Source organism: Strigops habroptila, chromosome 1 (genome assembly GCF_004027225.2).
Source record: "Strigops habroptila isolate Jane chromosome 1, bStrHab1.2.pri, whole genome shotgun sequence".
Taxonomy (NCBI): Eukaryota; Metazoa; Chordata; class Aves; order Psittaciformes; family Psittacidae; genus Strigops; species Strigops habroptila.
In genome coordinates, this window is record NC_044277.2 from 127,039,550 (window position 1) to 127,056,133 (window position 16,584).

The window sequence follows — 16,584 nt, forward strand, 5'->3', positions numbered from 1 at the left end:
GCAGTTCATTGTTCTTAACATAGCTAATGGTTTATTCAATGTTTACATCTAAGATATATACTTATATCTGGAAAGGAGGTATGAGATAGGAACAGATCCTCATTCAGAAGGGAAACCATGATTCTAATTCAGCTCTTGATTGCTTAAGTGTGGCACCATTTGGTAGAGTCTTGTTATCTGATACCTATTCAGCGACCTAAGTGAAATATATTTGCAGCTTCACTACAGCTATTAGCAGAAAAAAATTTATACTACAAAAATTTCTATAGCAATAACTGGAGGTCTTCTGTTGCCTGTTCCAGCTACATTGTCTGTTTCATGATTTTGCAATGACACTAGTCATTATAACACCTGAGTCCCTTCCATATGAAACTAAATATAAAAGTCCCTGCATACAGAGCATATGCAGCTTCACTGATAAGTTCTAAGCAGGCCCTGAAAGCACAGAACACCACACAGATACTAGTTTCAATCCAAAGGCACATTAGCATAGGGCTATGCCTGACTAGTAACTCCTAATGGGAGGAAAGATTAGTAAAACCGAGTACAAAAAAATGCTGACACAACTACAGCATTTCTTACCCCAGAACCTCCCTCAGCCAGTTCTCTGAAATGTGCATTGTTGCCAAAGGAAAACATAGGATATGGAGCTAAAGAAGAGGTATCGGTGCTCTAAAAGCCTTCCAAGACATACTGGACACACAGAAATCTTATTCTGTGGGACAGTTCCTTCAGTGATAGAATTATTACTGTAGGGAATCTTGTATCAGTAATGTGTATTTTTCCTGCTTTCTATAGCAAAACTGGACATAGGGGCTTTTTATAGATGTACATTCCTTTGCTAAATCTGGCTTCAAATTGTATCTTAAAAAGGGACGATAGTTTTCACTTCAGGAGAATGGCTCAGGGACCTTAACTTAGCGGGTTGTTCAATGACAAACTGCAGCATCTTCTTAGATGGCAGAAGCCTACAACACTTGCAAACACAGTTCACCTGACACACATTGGATGAGATGCATCTTAGCTTGATAGGATACACCTAGCCTTCACTGACTACAATTTACTCAGGCTAAGTCCTCCTCCCAAGCCACATTGTTTTAGGATCAGGAGAAACATAGCAAAATACTGAAGAACCTCCACAGAAAAAAAAAAAAAGACCAAAATTCAGATCACTACAGTTGAACCTGCAGGTGGAAGGCAAAGCATCCAGGTCTACTTTTAGTTCACTGAACCAGCAAATTTCCTAGGATGTACCCTGGCTAGAGGTAGATCAGCTTCATTCCTCACAACATAGCTAGAATTGTCAAGTCACATGCACTTTACAGTGTATAGCAGCATATTTTTAAAAACATTAGATCCTACTCTTGCAATGTTCTGCAAGCCAGTAGGGAAACCAGTCATGCATTTAAAACTGATTAAGGATCTTATTTTGTAATTCCAATACACAATAATCAGGAAGAAAACTGGAAAAATAATTAACCATGCTTCAGTAATAGTCCACTGACATCTTGCAGCTTACTGCTCTGTGGGTCACTGGCACTTTTTCCTCTCTGCCTAAAACTTCATTGCATCTTTGAAGAAGAAAAGTACAACTCAAAAATAACTGTGCATAATTATTCATTTACCCTGAAACTTTCTGAGATTACAAAACAGAACTATATTATAATGCATATTCGGCATCTTCTCAATTGTTCTAAGAGTGTAAATCTGGAGAGAGAGCAATTTCAGCATTAGATTTCCATTTCGTATTTGCTCTTCAAGAATTAAATGTTAAACCTGTGGATTATATTCATATAGGGAAACCTTTAAAGTCAAAAGACATATCTGGAAGTGAGTTGGCAGTTGTGGCAACTACTGTACTTGAAAGTGTAACTTTTTAATCACCCATTTCTTACAAGAAAAAAGGCATGGGTCCTCACTGTTATTTTGGAAGCAAATTCTTAGTTCCCCCTACATTTTATATGTATTAAATATTAAGATGATTTATTTTACTAAAAATTCTGCTCATGTGTATGCTCACTTACTGCTATACATTCTAGATAAACAGATATTAATTTCATAATTAAAAGTAATCTTGTGTAAATACCCTGCAGGCCTCAATGAATCAAACACATACTGTGTGTCAGGCCTCCCACTGTCTTCAAGTGGAATGTACTGGCTGGATAATTAGATAGTACATATTTTTTAACCTTATTTGCATGCATATTATATCTTTTGCACACTGACAAGCAGCAGTAACAACAAAAGTCAGATTACCACAGGGAATTCCCACAAAGAAGTCTTCATTTCTTATAATTTGCAGCCTAAATTAAAATAATTTGATCTTTGACAAGGATGAAATGTCAAGCAGAAGGGGGTCCTCTACAAGCCACGGCCTGTGGCTTCTGAAATCTGCCTAATTTATGTCAGTCACTTCTTAATACATATTTAAGTATTACACGAGAAAGATGATAAATATGCAATCTGACACCTTTGGTATTTCCCTGCTGTTAATTTATAAAGGTCTGGCGTCCCCCAAACTGACTGGAATTATTTAAATAAAAGAAGAATTGCGAAATAGGATGGCGCAGGGTCTGGCTTCCATTTTCACTCAATATTGAACACAGCAGGTAGTACACTAAGACAATTATTTGACTAGGCCTCAGAATCCCACAGTGACAAGGAACTTTCTGAATTAGTAAAGGAGGATTTCTTTTGTTCATACACAGACAAGAAGTTTGCACTACAGGTAGCTCTGCGTTGTCCTAACACATTCATATGCTACAACAACAAAACACAGATATGTTCTGCTTCTTTTCCTGTTTTTTTTTTTAATTTTCAAATAATGCAACAATGCTGATAAAAATAAAAGCATACTTTTAAAATGTGGAGCATGCTGCCTACCTAGATTAATAATAAACACTAGTGCTTCTAGTTCTTTTTTGCCTTCTTTCCTGGCCTCGGTCCGTTTTGGGGCATTGTCTTTTACACTTCATTCATTTATCAATTATTTTCAGATCACCTCTAAGTTGAGAATATACATATCCATGCCTGAAAACAGCCGAGATTAAGGCTTTGCTGTGTAACCAGGTGCAATATCATGCAAGACTACACGATCATTTAAACCTCTTTCCCCCACCTATTAATACCAGATGGTATAGGAGGTCCCACTCTGGTCCCACGATGGTTTTACAACATTGCAGGTATAGACCCACTGACACTGCATCTATGCTTACTCTCATAAATATCTTCACACACCTTTCTTTTTTTATGAAGTGGAAAAAAAGTATAAGTGCTCTAAATTGTAAAATCTTAAGCCTCATTAACTGACACATTATCACTAAAAAAAATCCTTAATCTTGCCCTCATTTTTTTTTTTCCTCTTTAGAACTTACATTTCTCCACTCAACTTCTCTGATCCCAATTTGGAAATAAAAACATATCTTATTCTTGATAATGTAAGAATTTAGTGTCCAAACTTTGTTCTACATCTCACACAGAAGAAAATATACAGAACATGAGACATCAATGAAAGCCAAGCTTAATTAGGTTAGAAATCAAATGAAGGGTTGAATAAATAATTGCCCATAGAACATGTGATTGCTGTCTCCCAGCTCAGAGATACAGATCCTTAATCTTCATGGGCTTTGTTCATTCAGGAGTTGGCTATAGAGCAAATGCAGTCTTTTTGCATTTTATTCGAAGTGAAATGTGGCATCATACATCAAGATCTCATTTACAGCAACATCCCCAAGCAAAGGGCAGCAGGTTAAAAATCAGATGAAAACAACACCACTTCAAAGTGTTTATAAAGTTCAAACAAGAAACATTAGACACAAGCATATTGGCAAGTACTGTTCATTTAAATGTAATTTACTCACTGTAAACAAATCTGTAAATAACTACCTCTTAACACTTCTTGTGTAAACATTGTGGAAACTATTTCGCCTATGCTTTTTATTCGTATTTGTAGGACTAATGATAATGACCAGAATAGTTGGATAGAGTATTAACAAACATGGCTCATATACTGGCAATGTAATACTTCATTGGTAATAACAGTATTAGTGATATGAATTGGTAATAATTATACAACTGCTATCAGCAGCATCACAAACATGTATGCAAACTTCTTTGCTTTGGGATGTTAGCATTTCAATGGTTACAACTAGGTGGTTTAAGATCCCATCTTAATATGTATCGGGCTATGTAAGATTTTTGCTGGATAGAAATATTTTCTTGGGAAAGCCTGCCCTTCAATTTGTATTTAATCAAAAGGTACATTCAACTTGCAATGTATTTGAATCAAATAAAACCAGGTAAGCATTTATTCCAATAACTAATAAAATATTTTTGAGGTTACATGCACATAAATCCATGTGTGTGAAGTACTGTTTTGGGAAGCAAGGTTTTTTTGGTGTGGTTTGGTTTTTTCTGGGGTTTTTGTTTGGTTGATTATTGGGGATTTTAATTTTTTAATCTAACTCGTGTGGAGCATGCTTCCACTTTAAGAAGAAACATAACAGCATAATAGGCAAGTCTGGCACCACAGGTCTTTCTTACAGTTTCAGTTTCAGTTTTCTTTGCTACTGTTCTACTACCAGATCCACAGCCCCTTCAGATTATTTCAGACTTTGCTTTTCAGAAGGCTTGACCACACTCTGACAGCTCTCACCATACCTCTCCAAGCATCTCATGCTACTATGCAAATACTGCATTGACATGACCAGTTTCTCATTACTACTAGAAAGGAAAAGCACCATAATCCTCTTGAGAAATTATTTCATTATTTAACTTAAATTCTCAGGTCCGTACTTTCACTCAGTTAACATTTTTAATTTACTCATTTATAAACATCAGCCCCCAAACAGTTTATGTAATGTAGCCACTTATTCTATCAGCCATCAAAGTAGCAGTGGCACATTATTTTAAATTCCTATTTTGTCTGTAACTATCCTGTGTCTTTTCAGTTAATGTTCAATGTCTAATGGAAAGATGACCTCTTGTGCAGAGAGAAAACTTATTTAATGAAGGGGAATGATTCCAAAAATATATATATTCTTTAACCTTTATTCAGGAAAGTAAGTACAATTTTAGGGAATTGAGTTTTAAAGGTTATAAAAACTTGGGACCTAGAAATAATAAGATTTTTTTTTTTTTTTTTATTTTAATCCTGCAGCAGCTCTCACTCCCTCCAACAGTCTTTCATTTTTCCATCTGACCTAGCCACACTCCCTATTGATTTCTAATGTTATATTTCACCTCTTGACCTCGTCTACTGCATTAAGACTTCACTAATCATCAAACTGAACTTTGTTCTAGTGTGCAGGGCTACACTACAAATAGACACGATAAAAATAATATTTTGGAATAGAGGGTCGAAAGGATGTGCACTGCTTTGCCTCATTGGATTCAGGCACTTTGCACCCTTGCTCCCTGCATTTCAGCCAAACTAGTGACATTTCAAGGATAAAGGCAACAATTAGTTTCTTACTTCTATTTCTACAGATTCATGCAGCTTCTTACAGGTGGCTGAGAAAGTTTCCGAAGTGCCAAATTCAAAATACCAAAATTTGTTCTTCATTCTGAAACAAGAAAAAAAGAAAAGTAAAAAGATCTTATTCACTATCAATATGTGACAAAAGTGATCATCCTGTCTTCCATTATAAGTAATGGCAAAGGCTTGGGAACATGTGACATCCCATTTGAAATAGATGAGCTCATAATTTTCAAAGCTTAAATGTTGGTGTCAAGTTGTATGATATCCCCTAAAGGGATAACAGGAATGTGTAGAACTGACAGGTTCAAATGTACCTTTGACTTTTCTTTTTCGGTGACTATCAGAATATTTTTTGTCACTTAACCAGTGACATGCCTCAGAAAAATGTATCCATTTTATTTCATGTCTTACACCTACTATACGATTTCTGATTCATGGTTAAAATCTCTGTCCTGCAAGCAGGGCACTGCCATTATGAAGAAGAGCCAAGACAAAAATGTAGCTTGGCTTGTTATCTAAAGGTAAAGGTACATGCTTATCGTTCATGATGACAGATGGGATATTCGAAGAAAATAAAAATTCCAGATCTAACAATCTTTAGATATTTTGCATCAGGAGATCTATATCACCAGCTAATTAACTCAGACACATCGCAAATGGGTGATGGGACCTGCATCTTGAAGTTCATTAACAAATTCTAGAGAAAAATAAAGCTGGCTGTAACACTAGTAAATTGCTTGGTTTATCATGACAGCAGGCAGAGATTACACTTTTTTCTTCTTAAATACATAAAGACTGCACTTCTGTTTTACCAGATTTATTGCATACTGTTAAATACAATCAGGACACCAGCAGTACTGTTTCAAATGAGTATGTGCAGTTTTGTTGAACTCTTATGAGTAATTATTATTCTGAAACAAAACAAGAAGCTAAACTTAAAAAAAAAAAAAAGACACTGAACTAGAATTCATTATTCACACTTAGGAATCAGATATGAACACAGTTCATCCACTTGCATAAACTGTTCTCTGACAGAGACACAGCACAGTGTATTTGGAACTTGAAAATGACTGAGTTTGCACGAGCTAGAAGTGGAAGAGAGTGAAACACAGATGTAGACGACTGTCAAACATGTCAGCAAATGTACAAATCCTACTCCCTTGGTACTTATTTCAAATTACACATAAAAGTCCACTTAGTAGCTCTTAAAGCCTACTTAATGGCTTTTAAAGTTACTAAGTGTGAAGGGGCACTACAGTCCTAGCCATTCCCAGAAATCTGCTGGCACAAGAGCCAGCCATTTCTATTGCAGTACCAGAGGTGGGTAAAGATGTCCAACCCAGCAGCCTGCACAGGGTGGGGAATGGAAGAATAATAAAGTGTCACATTTCTGATGAAAAAGTTAAAGGCATTTCCAAAGGTTTTTGCACAGAAAATCTGGAAATGCTTGGAAACTATTTTTGAGAACCTGCTCTGAGATAAATGGCATATTCTCAAAAGAGCTCCAACAACCAGAAGGGCTCAGACCAGATTCACTTCTGGTGAGTGAAAGTGGTCTGATGTACGTTCCTTCTATACCCGGCAGCACAATGACATGCTGACCTGGGATCAACTGCTCTAATTTATGACAATGTATATAAAGAAATTGAGAGTCCTTCAATTTCCAAACAAATGTGAACAAAGCCCTGAATTCATTTTGTGTCCCTTTGGAAAATCTAGATGCAACTATTTTCCTACTACTTTCTACACATGAATGATGAATAATGAAAAAAAAAAAAAAGAACCCTCAACAACCTGATGTAAGTATTCAGAAAAATATTTTGTCATTTCTTTTGAAAGATCAACAAACCTTTGCATCTTCTCCTATGAGAACTTGCTATTCAGTTATTTTTACCCCAAATTAAGCATCTTTTCTTTTTCTTTATTGAAAAGACTGCTTTAAATTGATTTCTTAGCACTGCATATAATAAACTCTTTGACTTGCACACAGATAAAATAGACAGATATATTTTAGAGTCATCTGAAATACATTGTGTCAAATCCATGTATTTTGAGTTCAGCAAAACAAAACCCAACATTGTCAGTGCACTCAAGGTTTACAAGAAAATTTAGATCTATAAGTCAAAACCTTGTAGAATTATATGACAGAAGATTAAGTACATTTAGCAGGTGAGGTTTTGATGGTAGACATATTTCTTATCATTCCAAAACACCCTCTGTGATTCTATTAGGCAAAAAAATGTAGTCTTCCTCCTTGCTCTAGTTGACTATACCATAGTTTTAAGGATAGAAAGACAATCTACTTGACAGCTTTACCACTATAAAGTTAGATGCAGATACAAACACTTTTATTCTTAATTTTCAAAAGGATTTACCAACTCCCTTTACCAGCCATGAGAAAGATTAGATTGTATGTTTTTAACCAAATGCACTATATTTTTTATTGCACAGGAAATTGTATTAGAACTTTTACTATACATACAAAGTCAAATGTAAAAAAATCAATTATACTAAAATTTCCATCAGCAACACCAGTCTTATTATTATAGTAAATATTCTAATTTTTCTAATAATAAAAAAATCTCTGAACTTATATCTTCCACTTCCATTCCTGCATTCCTCTTTCAAACAGTTAAAGCTTATATGCTTACCAACACAGTAGCAAATAGTAGAAGAGTCCATTTAGAAGATTAATGAACTATTGTCATGGCCATTTTAATTTCTTTCACAATGATATAAGTAAATTTTAGACTGGTAAACAAATACATTTTTGTGACATTAAAACTGTAAGAAACTGAATCGTGGGCTGCTGTCAATTCTATTTCCTCTCTCTCCTAGAGGAGACGATAATTTAGATTTTTTCCAACTTTTAATAAGAGATGACCAAAACAAAGATGAAGTCTGTTCCCGTAAAAAAAAAAAAAAAGTGCATAGCTAAACTCTTAAACAACTTTGTGTTTGAAATTACAATCTAAATAAAACATAAGTCATGATTCAAGGCTGACCTATCTAATCCTGCTATTGGATTAGAGTATGTCAAAATATACACAGCTTATGGATGCAGGAATCACAAAACAAAACTGTAATTCAAGAGCCTACACACCTTTTGTGCTGGACGTGTTATACACCCTCAAATATTGGTCAATTTTCTGATAAGTGGAGTGATCTTAAAACAGTGATGAAAAAAATGGCAAGACAGTATGGGAAGGCTAACACTGTCAATTCTTACAGTGTTTCTATACCATGGATAAGTATCAGACTTAGAAACTTGGATATGTTTCTTGGAAAAGTTCAGACTAATATTTGGTAATCAAGGCAAAATTATCAAAATAGTCTGTGATATGGGTTTGCTCCATTATCAGTTAATCAGAAACCCCCCTACTGCTAAAACTATTTTATATAACCTTTCTGATTAAGCAATTACAAGGCGTGTCATTGAAAAATTGTCCTGTATCTAAATACGGAAATAGTAAATACTTTATTCTACACCTGAAGAGCACCTATACTTCATTGCAGTATGCACACTCTGTCAGAACATGCGTAACAATAGACCAGCTAGAGGCTGCTAATAAAAGGTCATGACAATAAAACAGAAGTATCTTTAAACTTAAGAAACAAATTCATATTCTGGTGTTAAGGGTCTACAGCTGGGGCAAGAGCTTATTGCTATGTTTGAAAATTTGTCACCTTCCACCACTTCCTATTTACACTTCTTATATTTACTATTTATATGTATTATATTTATTTCCAATTTAATTATGCAGTGTCAAGCTTCAATGACTTGAGCTAAAAATTTCTACATCAGGAAATTTCTGACTGCAATCTTAATAAAATTTCAGCTGAAATACTTTGACCATTTCTTAAAATGACTGGAGAAAAACATGTATATTTGCTTATATTAATTGCGTTTGATAACATACACTTTGAACTGTTTTAATACAGCCACACTTTCAGAGCAGAGATTTTAAATTTAGCACAAGGATGGCCTTGCATCAAGAATATGCCTCTGGCCATCTGCATGAAAATACATAAAGAATCTAACTATATTATGATCATTTGAAAGTATACTCTGGGAATGCTTTCTTTCCAATATTCTCATATGGCAGAGAAAGAACAAATTTTTGTCTCTAGCTCTGTCATCTTTTATCCTTTAACCTACACAGAGATTTTTACCCCTGAAACTATTAGAATTCTGAATTTTTCCACGGTAAATTCCTTGAAAAGCCCACTGCCAGGAAGCAATCTTCACCACAAATCTGTGCAAGAATGTCTGGTGATGGACAAGCAGTACTCAGTTTCCTCCATAAACTATAGTGTTCTCCAAAATACAATCCCTAAGCACTGCCTTCTGAAAACATATTTTCTTTCTTTAAAGCTATTCCAATTATGTTGCAGGAGTATTGTTGGTTTGTCAGTGACTATCAAGTATTTAAAAGGAGCAGGTCATTGTGTCTCCCTTTTCCCTCTTGTTCACTCTTTTGTCCTCTGTTCCAAGGAAATATGGAATAACGTGTAGAACCACCTCTGCAGGGAATCAAAAATACCAGAGAAGTGCGCAGAAATGGAGGTGTGAGACTCAGGTGTATTTCTACAGAGAAGAAACTGTTCAGATTCCAAGGAGAGAATGTGGTTGACAAGTATATGTGGAAAAAAAAGAGATCATCATCAGGGAAAATAGGGGAATCAAGAAAGAGAAGAATTAGAAAAAGATAGGAAGCTAATTTCAAAATTCACTGAAATTCTGCAATGCTGAAAGAAGAATGATCATCAAATAGAGAAGGGAAGAAAAAGAAAATAATCCTAAAGGAGACCCAAGTAAAACCACATATTTCTGAAGCCTGAAAATACAGATAATAAGGTCTAAAAAGGAAACTGGTACTATAGGAAATACCATGCTTGGCAAAAAAGATGAACATCTGTTCCAATATTCTGTTACTGACAGTGGTTAGTACCCAAGACTTTGGAGAATAGGGTAAAACTCCATATAGTATACAGCTGGAAATAATCTAGCTCTAAGGAGGGTTTATTATTATTTATGATTCTATCAAATTAAAGAAGGTACATTTAGATTAAATGTAAGGAAGGATTTTTTTACAATGAGGGAGGTGAGGCCCTGGAACAGGTTGCCCAGAGAAGCTGTGGCTGCCCCATCCCTGGCAGTGTTCAAGGCCAGGTTGGATGGAGCTTTGAGCAACTTGGTCTAGTGGAAGGTGTCCCTGTCCATGGCAGGGGTTTAGAACTAGATGAGCTTTAAGGTCCCCTCCAATCTAAACCATTCTATGATTTTAATTCAGACAGTTTGTGACCATTTACACCATGAAGCAATATGAAAAAAAAAAAACGGAAACAAACAAACAAAAAAACCCATCCAAACAAAGATTAGCCAAACTTATGAGAGCAAATATCCCTAAAAAAAAAAATTGTTTATGTTAATCCATGGATATGTCTATTAGAGTTTGGAATTCTGTACTGCATTCAAAAAACGCCCAGCAACATAGAAGCCCTAGTGCTGCTTCTTGATGTATGGTGAAAAGAGTCTGTATGGAAAAAAGAGTTTTCTAAGGTGTATCTGAAATTGCTGCTTTTGTTTTATTGAGTCCCAGCCTGTAAGACACACATTCAAGAGCAAGTGAAGTAAAATTTACAGCAGATTGTATGTCACGGTGACTGTACTTTGCATTTCTGGTAATAAAATGTGCTGATACGTTGGAATTTATCTAATTAAACAAATTTGCAATGTCTGATAAAATAAATAAAACTTCAGTTGCTAAAAAATATTGTAATGCTTCATACAATTCAATATAAACAATATTCTTATCAAGTCCTATCCTCACAGAAGTTTTCAACAGACAACATATTTTCTATCTTTTCTTACTGTTCATAAATCTATTATCTAGGTAATTTTATACTTAGGCAAAAATGATTTCATTGCAGCACATAATATATATTAATAAGAATGTATGACTTTTTCTAATGTTCTTTTTTCGTTCCACTTCTGTGGAACTTAACAATCATATCATTCCTGTTCTGCTTTATAATGAATCATACGCAAAGGTAAGGAAATAGGCAGTGGAGATGCACATCCATAAGAGATTTATGTGTGACTGGCATGATTTTAATAGAGACATCTTTGTCAATTTTTTTTTTCTTTTTCCATTACCAACTGTACTTATGGCAAGTCTAAGTGTTAATCTCTTACAGCACATAGCATAAGCAGAGATTGTATAGATAAGTGCAGCGAAGTTAACATCCTGAAAGAACAGTTCCAGTTTTACACAATAAATAAGATTTTCACATTATCATACGATACTACTCATAGTTGGAAAGCTTCCCCATAAAAGCTTATACTATTAAGTAAGACTGAGACTGTTCTTCCTAACATCTCTTAGTTCTACAAACCTGTGTTTGACTCTTTTTTCTCTCATCCTTTATAATCCTTTTGCACTGTAGCTTGCATTTCTGCATGCAGCTGGTCTGCAATCTTCACTGCCCACCTGCCTGCCCCACCTCTCCATCTCTCTGCCCAATTTTCTCCAAACAGTCTGCAGCTGTAACTGGATAGGTATTTTTATGTCCTTATGTTTCTGGTCCCAAGCAGACTTCCTCATTTCTCTTACTGTCTTTGCTGGATTATCTATTTCTCCTCAATAAATGTCTTGCCACCTGTTAACTGCTTCTTATCTCAGGCTCATTTCATTTGGATTGAAATATTTGTACCGGCAGTTCAGCTATGAGTACCAGTCAGTTGACACACTCCAGAAAGGTACTGATGTTCCCAAACACCATCTATTATCTGTATATTTTCAGACAAAAGGTGCAACAAATTCACTGGAGGTCTGTGCACTGTTTCCTGATTTTGCAGGGCTGCTGATCAGAATGTAATTTGTCTACGTTTTTGAGAGAAACAGCAGCCAGATTGAAAGTGCTCCATCTGCTAGGGTTACCAGAAAAAAAACATGAGCAAACCCAGGATGATAATCATATCCGTAATCCACACTCTTCGCTTATTAGCTATGAAACCTGTTCTCATTGGGTTAACTATGATGCCTTTCTCACATACCTTCCTTACACTACAGATTGCTGTGGAGAAAAGCCTACTTCTAACATCTATACAGAGAAGAATCTTATCCTAAAAATACAAATAAAAATGTCTATACTGAAATACTAACAACACACTCCAATAATTTTAAGAGCCTCAGAGTAGGTGCTAGGTGCTATAATGCAAGAGGAACTCGGTGACATTTCCGCTGTGCCTCAGGTTGCACTGTTTTGTGCCAGTATGCAACAGGATGTTAATGAGAAAAGAGAGATAATGAATTTCTCCTAGAGTTACAGGAAAGTGGTACACTCAACTGAGACAGATTACAGGAGGTTAACCTACAGCACCTGGTATAAACCCCAGCTATTATAAAACAGTGTGATACCTGACTGATATAGCTTACAAGATATTCCTCCATGTAAGAGCGTAATGTTTTTCATCTGTGATAGAAATATGTTTTAAATAGGAATTCTGACACTTGCTTTTGAATATATTGTGCTTTAACAAGTTCTTCATAAGACCAAAAAACCACACAGTTTAGTTTCTCTAAACATTTACTTTAAAAGTATCTTAATTATACCTGTGATTTGTCAATTTGCTCCACTAAATGAACATTCCTGCAACACTTCATCAATCCTTTGTGTCCATTCCCCAACATGAAGATTTCTGCTTTTAACATTTTATTTAATTTTATTCTCTTATTTCTCCTCAGTTTCTTTCCCAAACTCCCCAGTCTTGGAAGCAGATGCTGAGGCACCAATGACTCATTAATCTGAAGAGGGTTTTTATCATGAACAAAAATAAAGCCTATAAACAGTTCCACATTTACCAGCCTTGGTCATACTAGAGAACCAACAAAGCTCCTTTTTTTTTTTTTTTAAAAAAAAAAAAAAAAAAAAAGGAAATAGAAAAAGAAAAAGCCCTCTGTGTATATGTTATAATAGACCTCAGAGCAATATCTCAGAGCAAGGTCATAAACCTTCACATTTCATCTTTAAATTATGTTAGATGAATAAAACAATTTTCCTTCCCCTTACCCACTAATATGGATATGTAAAAGCAGATATGACACTGAGTAGTACTTAAATTAATGAGACCATTGTTAAGGCAGTTCAGAGGTTCAGGGACAGGTTTGCAAGGAGCAACTCCTCACTGGCTGCTTCACAGTTGTAGCTCTATTTTAGAAGACAAACAAACAAACACATGAACCAGTTTTGTTTCCCTGTAATGCAGGTGATTATATCTAATTAAATAATCTTTATCTCTACCCAGTATTTTAACTCCCACTGAAAAACTAAAGGGTCTCAATACTGCTGTTCAATTCTTGCAAAAAAATCCTTACATTCCCTTAAAATACTTGAAACACCATGCTTTATACTATTCCCAAGTAGGACACAATTAGGAGATTAAGGAAAAAAAAAATCCAAAACAAAACAAAAAGACCCTGAAGTAATCAAATGTTGTAAGGGAAACAATGAGCAGCTCTTCTACAAATACACAGGGGAAACATCAGACTCTGTGTAGGAGAAAATCTTTGACAAAATCTTTTCTCCCTAGGATCCCTGCAGAAATATTTAAACCTGACAGGATTGGGGACAGACTGTCTGACAGGGATTCACAGGACTTTAAAGCTGGGTTGTTTTTTTTTTACTGAAAGAGGAGGTTTATGAGTTTTCGAAACCTCACAATTTTCAAGCTTCACTGCCTCCTGATTCCATCCTTATGAGAAGACCACTTCCAAACATGGAAGTAGCTTGCCTAGAATTCAGCTTGACACCATACTTTGGCATGTCAATACTACTGTGAAGTAGACAGCTGTATTCCCATTGAAGACAAAAGACATCGACTCAACGGAACTGAAAGTGTGATTCACCAGGCCTGAATAAGCAGAATTGCTCTCCAGGCTTCATTGGGAAAAATAACTGCCTCTCCACTGGGGGGTTGGAACTAGATGATCTTAAGGTCCTTTCCAACCCTAAGTATTCTATGAGTCTATGATTCTATCTAGTTCATGTACACAGACACCTTTTGAGTTCTACATTGAGTTGTCTAATCTGAAACCGAAAACCTGTCTTATTTCAAAATACACCTAGATAGAAGACCCCTATCCCCCCAAACTCTACAAGATGAATGAAGTCTCATTATTCCTTATTTTACTCACTAAAAGAGAGTTTAAACCCCATATCCTTACAAGTATTTAGGTGGGACAAGGCATCTAAGCATCCTTTCACCTGACTTACCACTAAAAGTAAGGCTTTTCTGGACTTACCAGAAGAGTCCAATATCTGGAACCCAGTCCATCTGTGTTCCCTGTAGCACCTTAAATGCAAATGCAAAAGGCAACATAAGCTGTCCCTCCTCTCTAGTCTCATCAGGTGAAACACGCGAGCCAAGTTTCAATCTCTTTGTGCAACAGAAGTTCACAGTTACTAAATAACAGTACATTCCTTTCTATTTTGTAGGGTAGGATGGGGTGAGTTTTGCTTCTAAAAGGCCACTGATTTTTAGAAACCTGAAAATATTACAATTAATGCTATATTTGTGAGTCTATATTTTTAGGCAACATTTTTTCTCCTGAAAACTGAACACAGTCATCAGCTGTGGTTAAAAATGCTGTTCCGCAAATGTGCAGAGACTTCAGAATGCATTTTTAGTGTGACAGAAGGTCTTAGTAGAAATCAGGACATAGCACTGAAAATGCACATGGTAGCTGTATAAATAATAAATTCTACTACTGTAACTACTTACCACCTCACCCTTTAAAACACAAATTCAGAAAACTTTCTACACTGAACAGCACCTAACAGGATGAGGAAGGCTGCCAGGCAGAGAGTAAAGCTAAGAATAGTATAGTGGTTTTGCTCCTCTCTACAAAGCCATGTGCCCAAGACTCATTCCACCAAAAATCTTGTTGAATTATCAGCAAATAACTGCACGTCATTGTTTCATTTATTAGAAAGTTGCAGTTAGAACACTTATTTTTTAATCCCTCTGCTCCATTACAATTTAAAATACATGCAATCAAGCAGAAAATTATGAATTTTAAAAGGCATACTTAAAATAAATCTGTATAATGGTTCCCTATGTGCCTTCTATGGAATGTGCCGGTGATTATATACATTCCACTTTGGGGAAGTCTATAGATACAGACCCTTCTTATGAGTATATACACAAATATCACTTCAAGAAATCTTCTGCCTTTCTGATTTTTGGATAATCATAAGCTACAGGAATGATAAATTTACCACCGATGCTTAGGAAGATTCTTTTCTGCAGCCACAAAATTGGTGAGGAATCAACTTTTATGCGTGATAATTCTAAGCTATCAAATAAACCTAGTAATTAGATGTGTACTTCTACCTAAATTGTATTTGTCTTGTTCAGTGCCTTTGGTTTTGCTTCTTCTACTGCAGCTCTATATTGCATTTCTAATCATTACTTCACCCCAGATTTTAAAATCTCTCACAGCTCCATGCTACCAGTTGTTGCTTTCTTTCCTAATGCACTTCACTTGAAAAAAAAAAAAAAAAAAAAAAACCCACCCCAAAACACCCCCACCAATTTAGATTTCTTTGAACCTTATTTTTACTGCTTTTCAGCTCCGGAGACAAATGGAAGCAATCATTAGCTTTAAAGTCAGTAATATTTTAAGACTAAAACTTGATAAGAAAATCAAACGTGGTCAATGAGGATACTATCATTTGGAGGCATTGATCTGATTTCTTTGAATTTGCAAGATTCCAAAGACTACTTGACCTGAAAATTGCACCAGTGTAACCAATTTTCTAAGCTTAAGCAAGTACAGATTGTCTGGTGTATGCTATTAAACTAAAAAATGGAAATCAAAAGAGCTATATGCAGATAAAATGAAGCACTTAATGCTTACAGAATTGGGACTCTATTTCAGTATAAACCTTATAACTTTAGGTTAGTTAATAATTTTCTAAGTGATCTAAACTAAGCCAAATTAAGCCACTCAAACGAAAGTTAAAATATATCTACTCTATCATTTGTTCCAGTTTAATCATTCGACATATTGAATTAAAAAAAAAACCAAGAAAAAGAC

General features: G+C 35.4%; 1 protein-coding gene across 17 annotated transcripts in view; it reads right to left on the reverse strand.

The window, feature by feature from the left end:
* Nucleotides 1-16,584, reverse strand: part of DGKB (diacylglycerol kinase beta) — a 367,688-nt gene that overhangs the window by 80,757 nt on the left and 270,347 nt on the right. For all 17 annotated transcript variants that reach the window (XM_030503309.1, XM_030503319.1, XM_030503389.1 and 14 more), the window contains one exon: nt 5,474-5,564. In XM_030503309.1, coding sequence (XP_030359169.1) covers nt 5,474-5,564 — 91 coding nt within the window. The remainder of the gene's footprint in view (nt 1-5,473; nt 5,565-16,584) is intronic.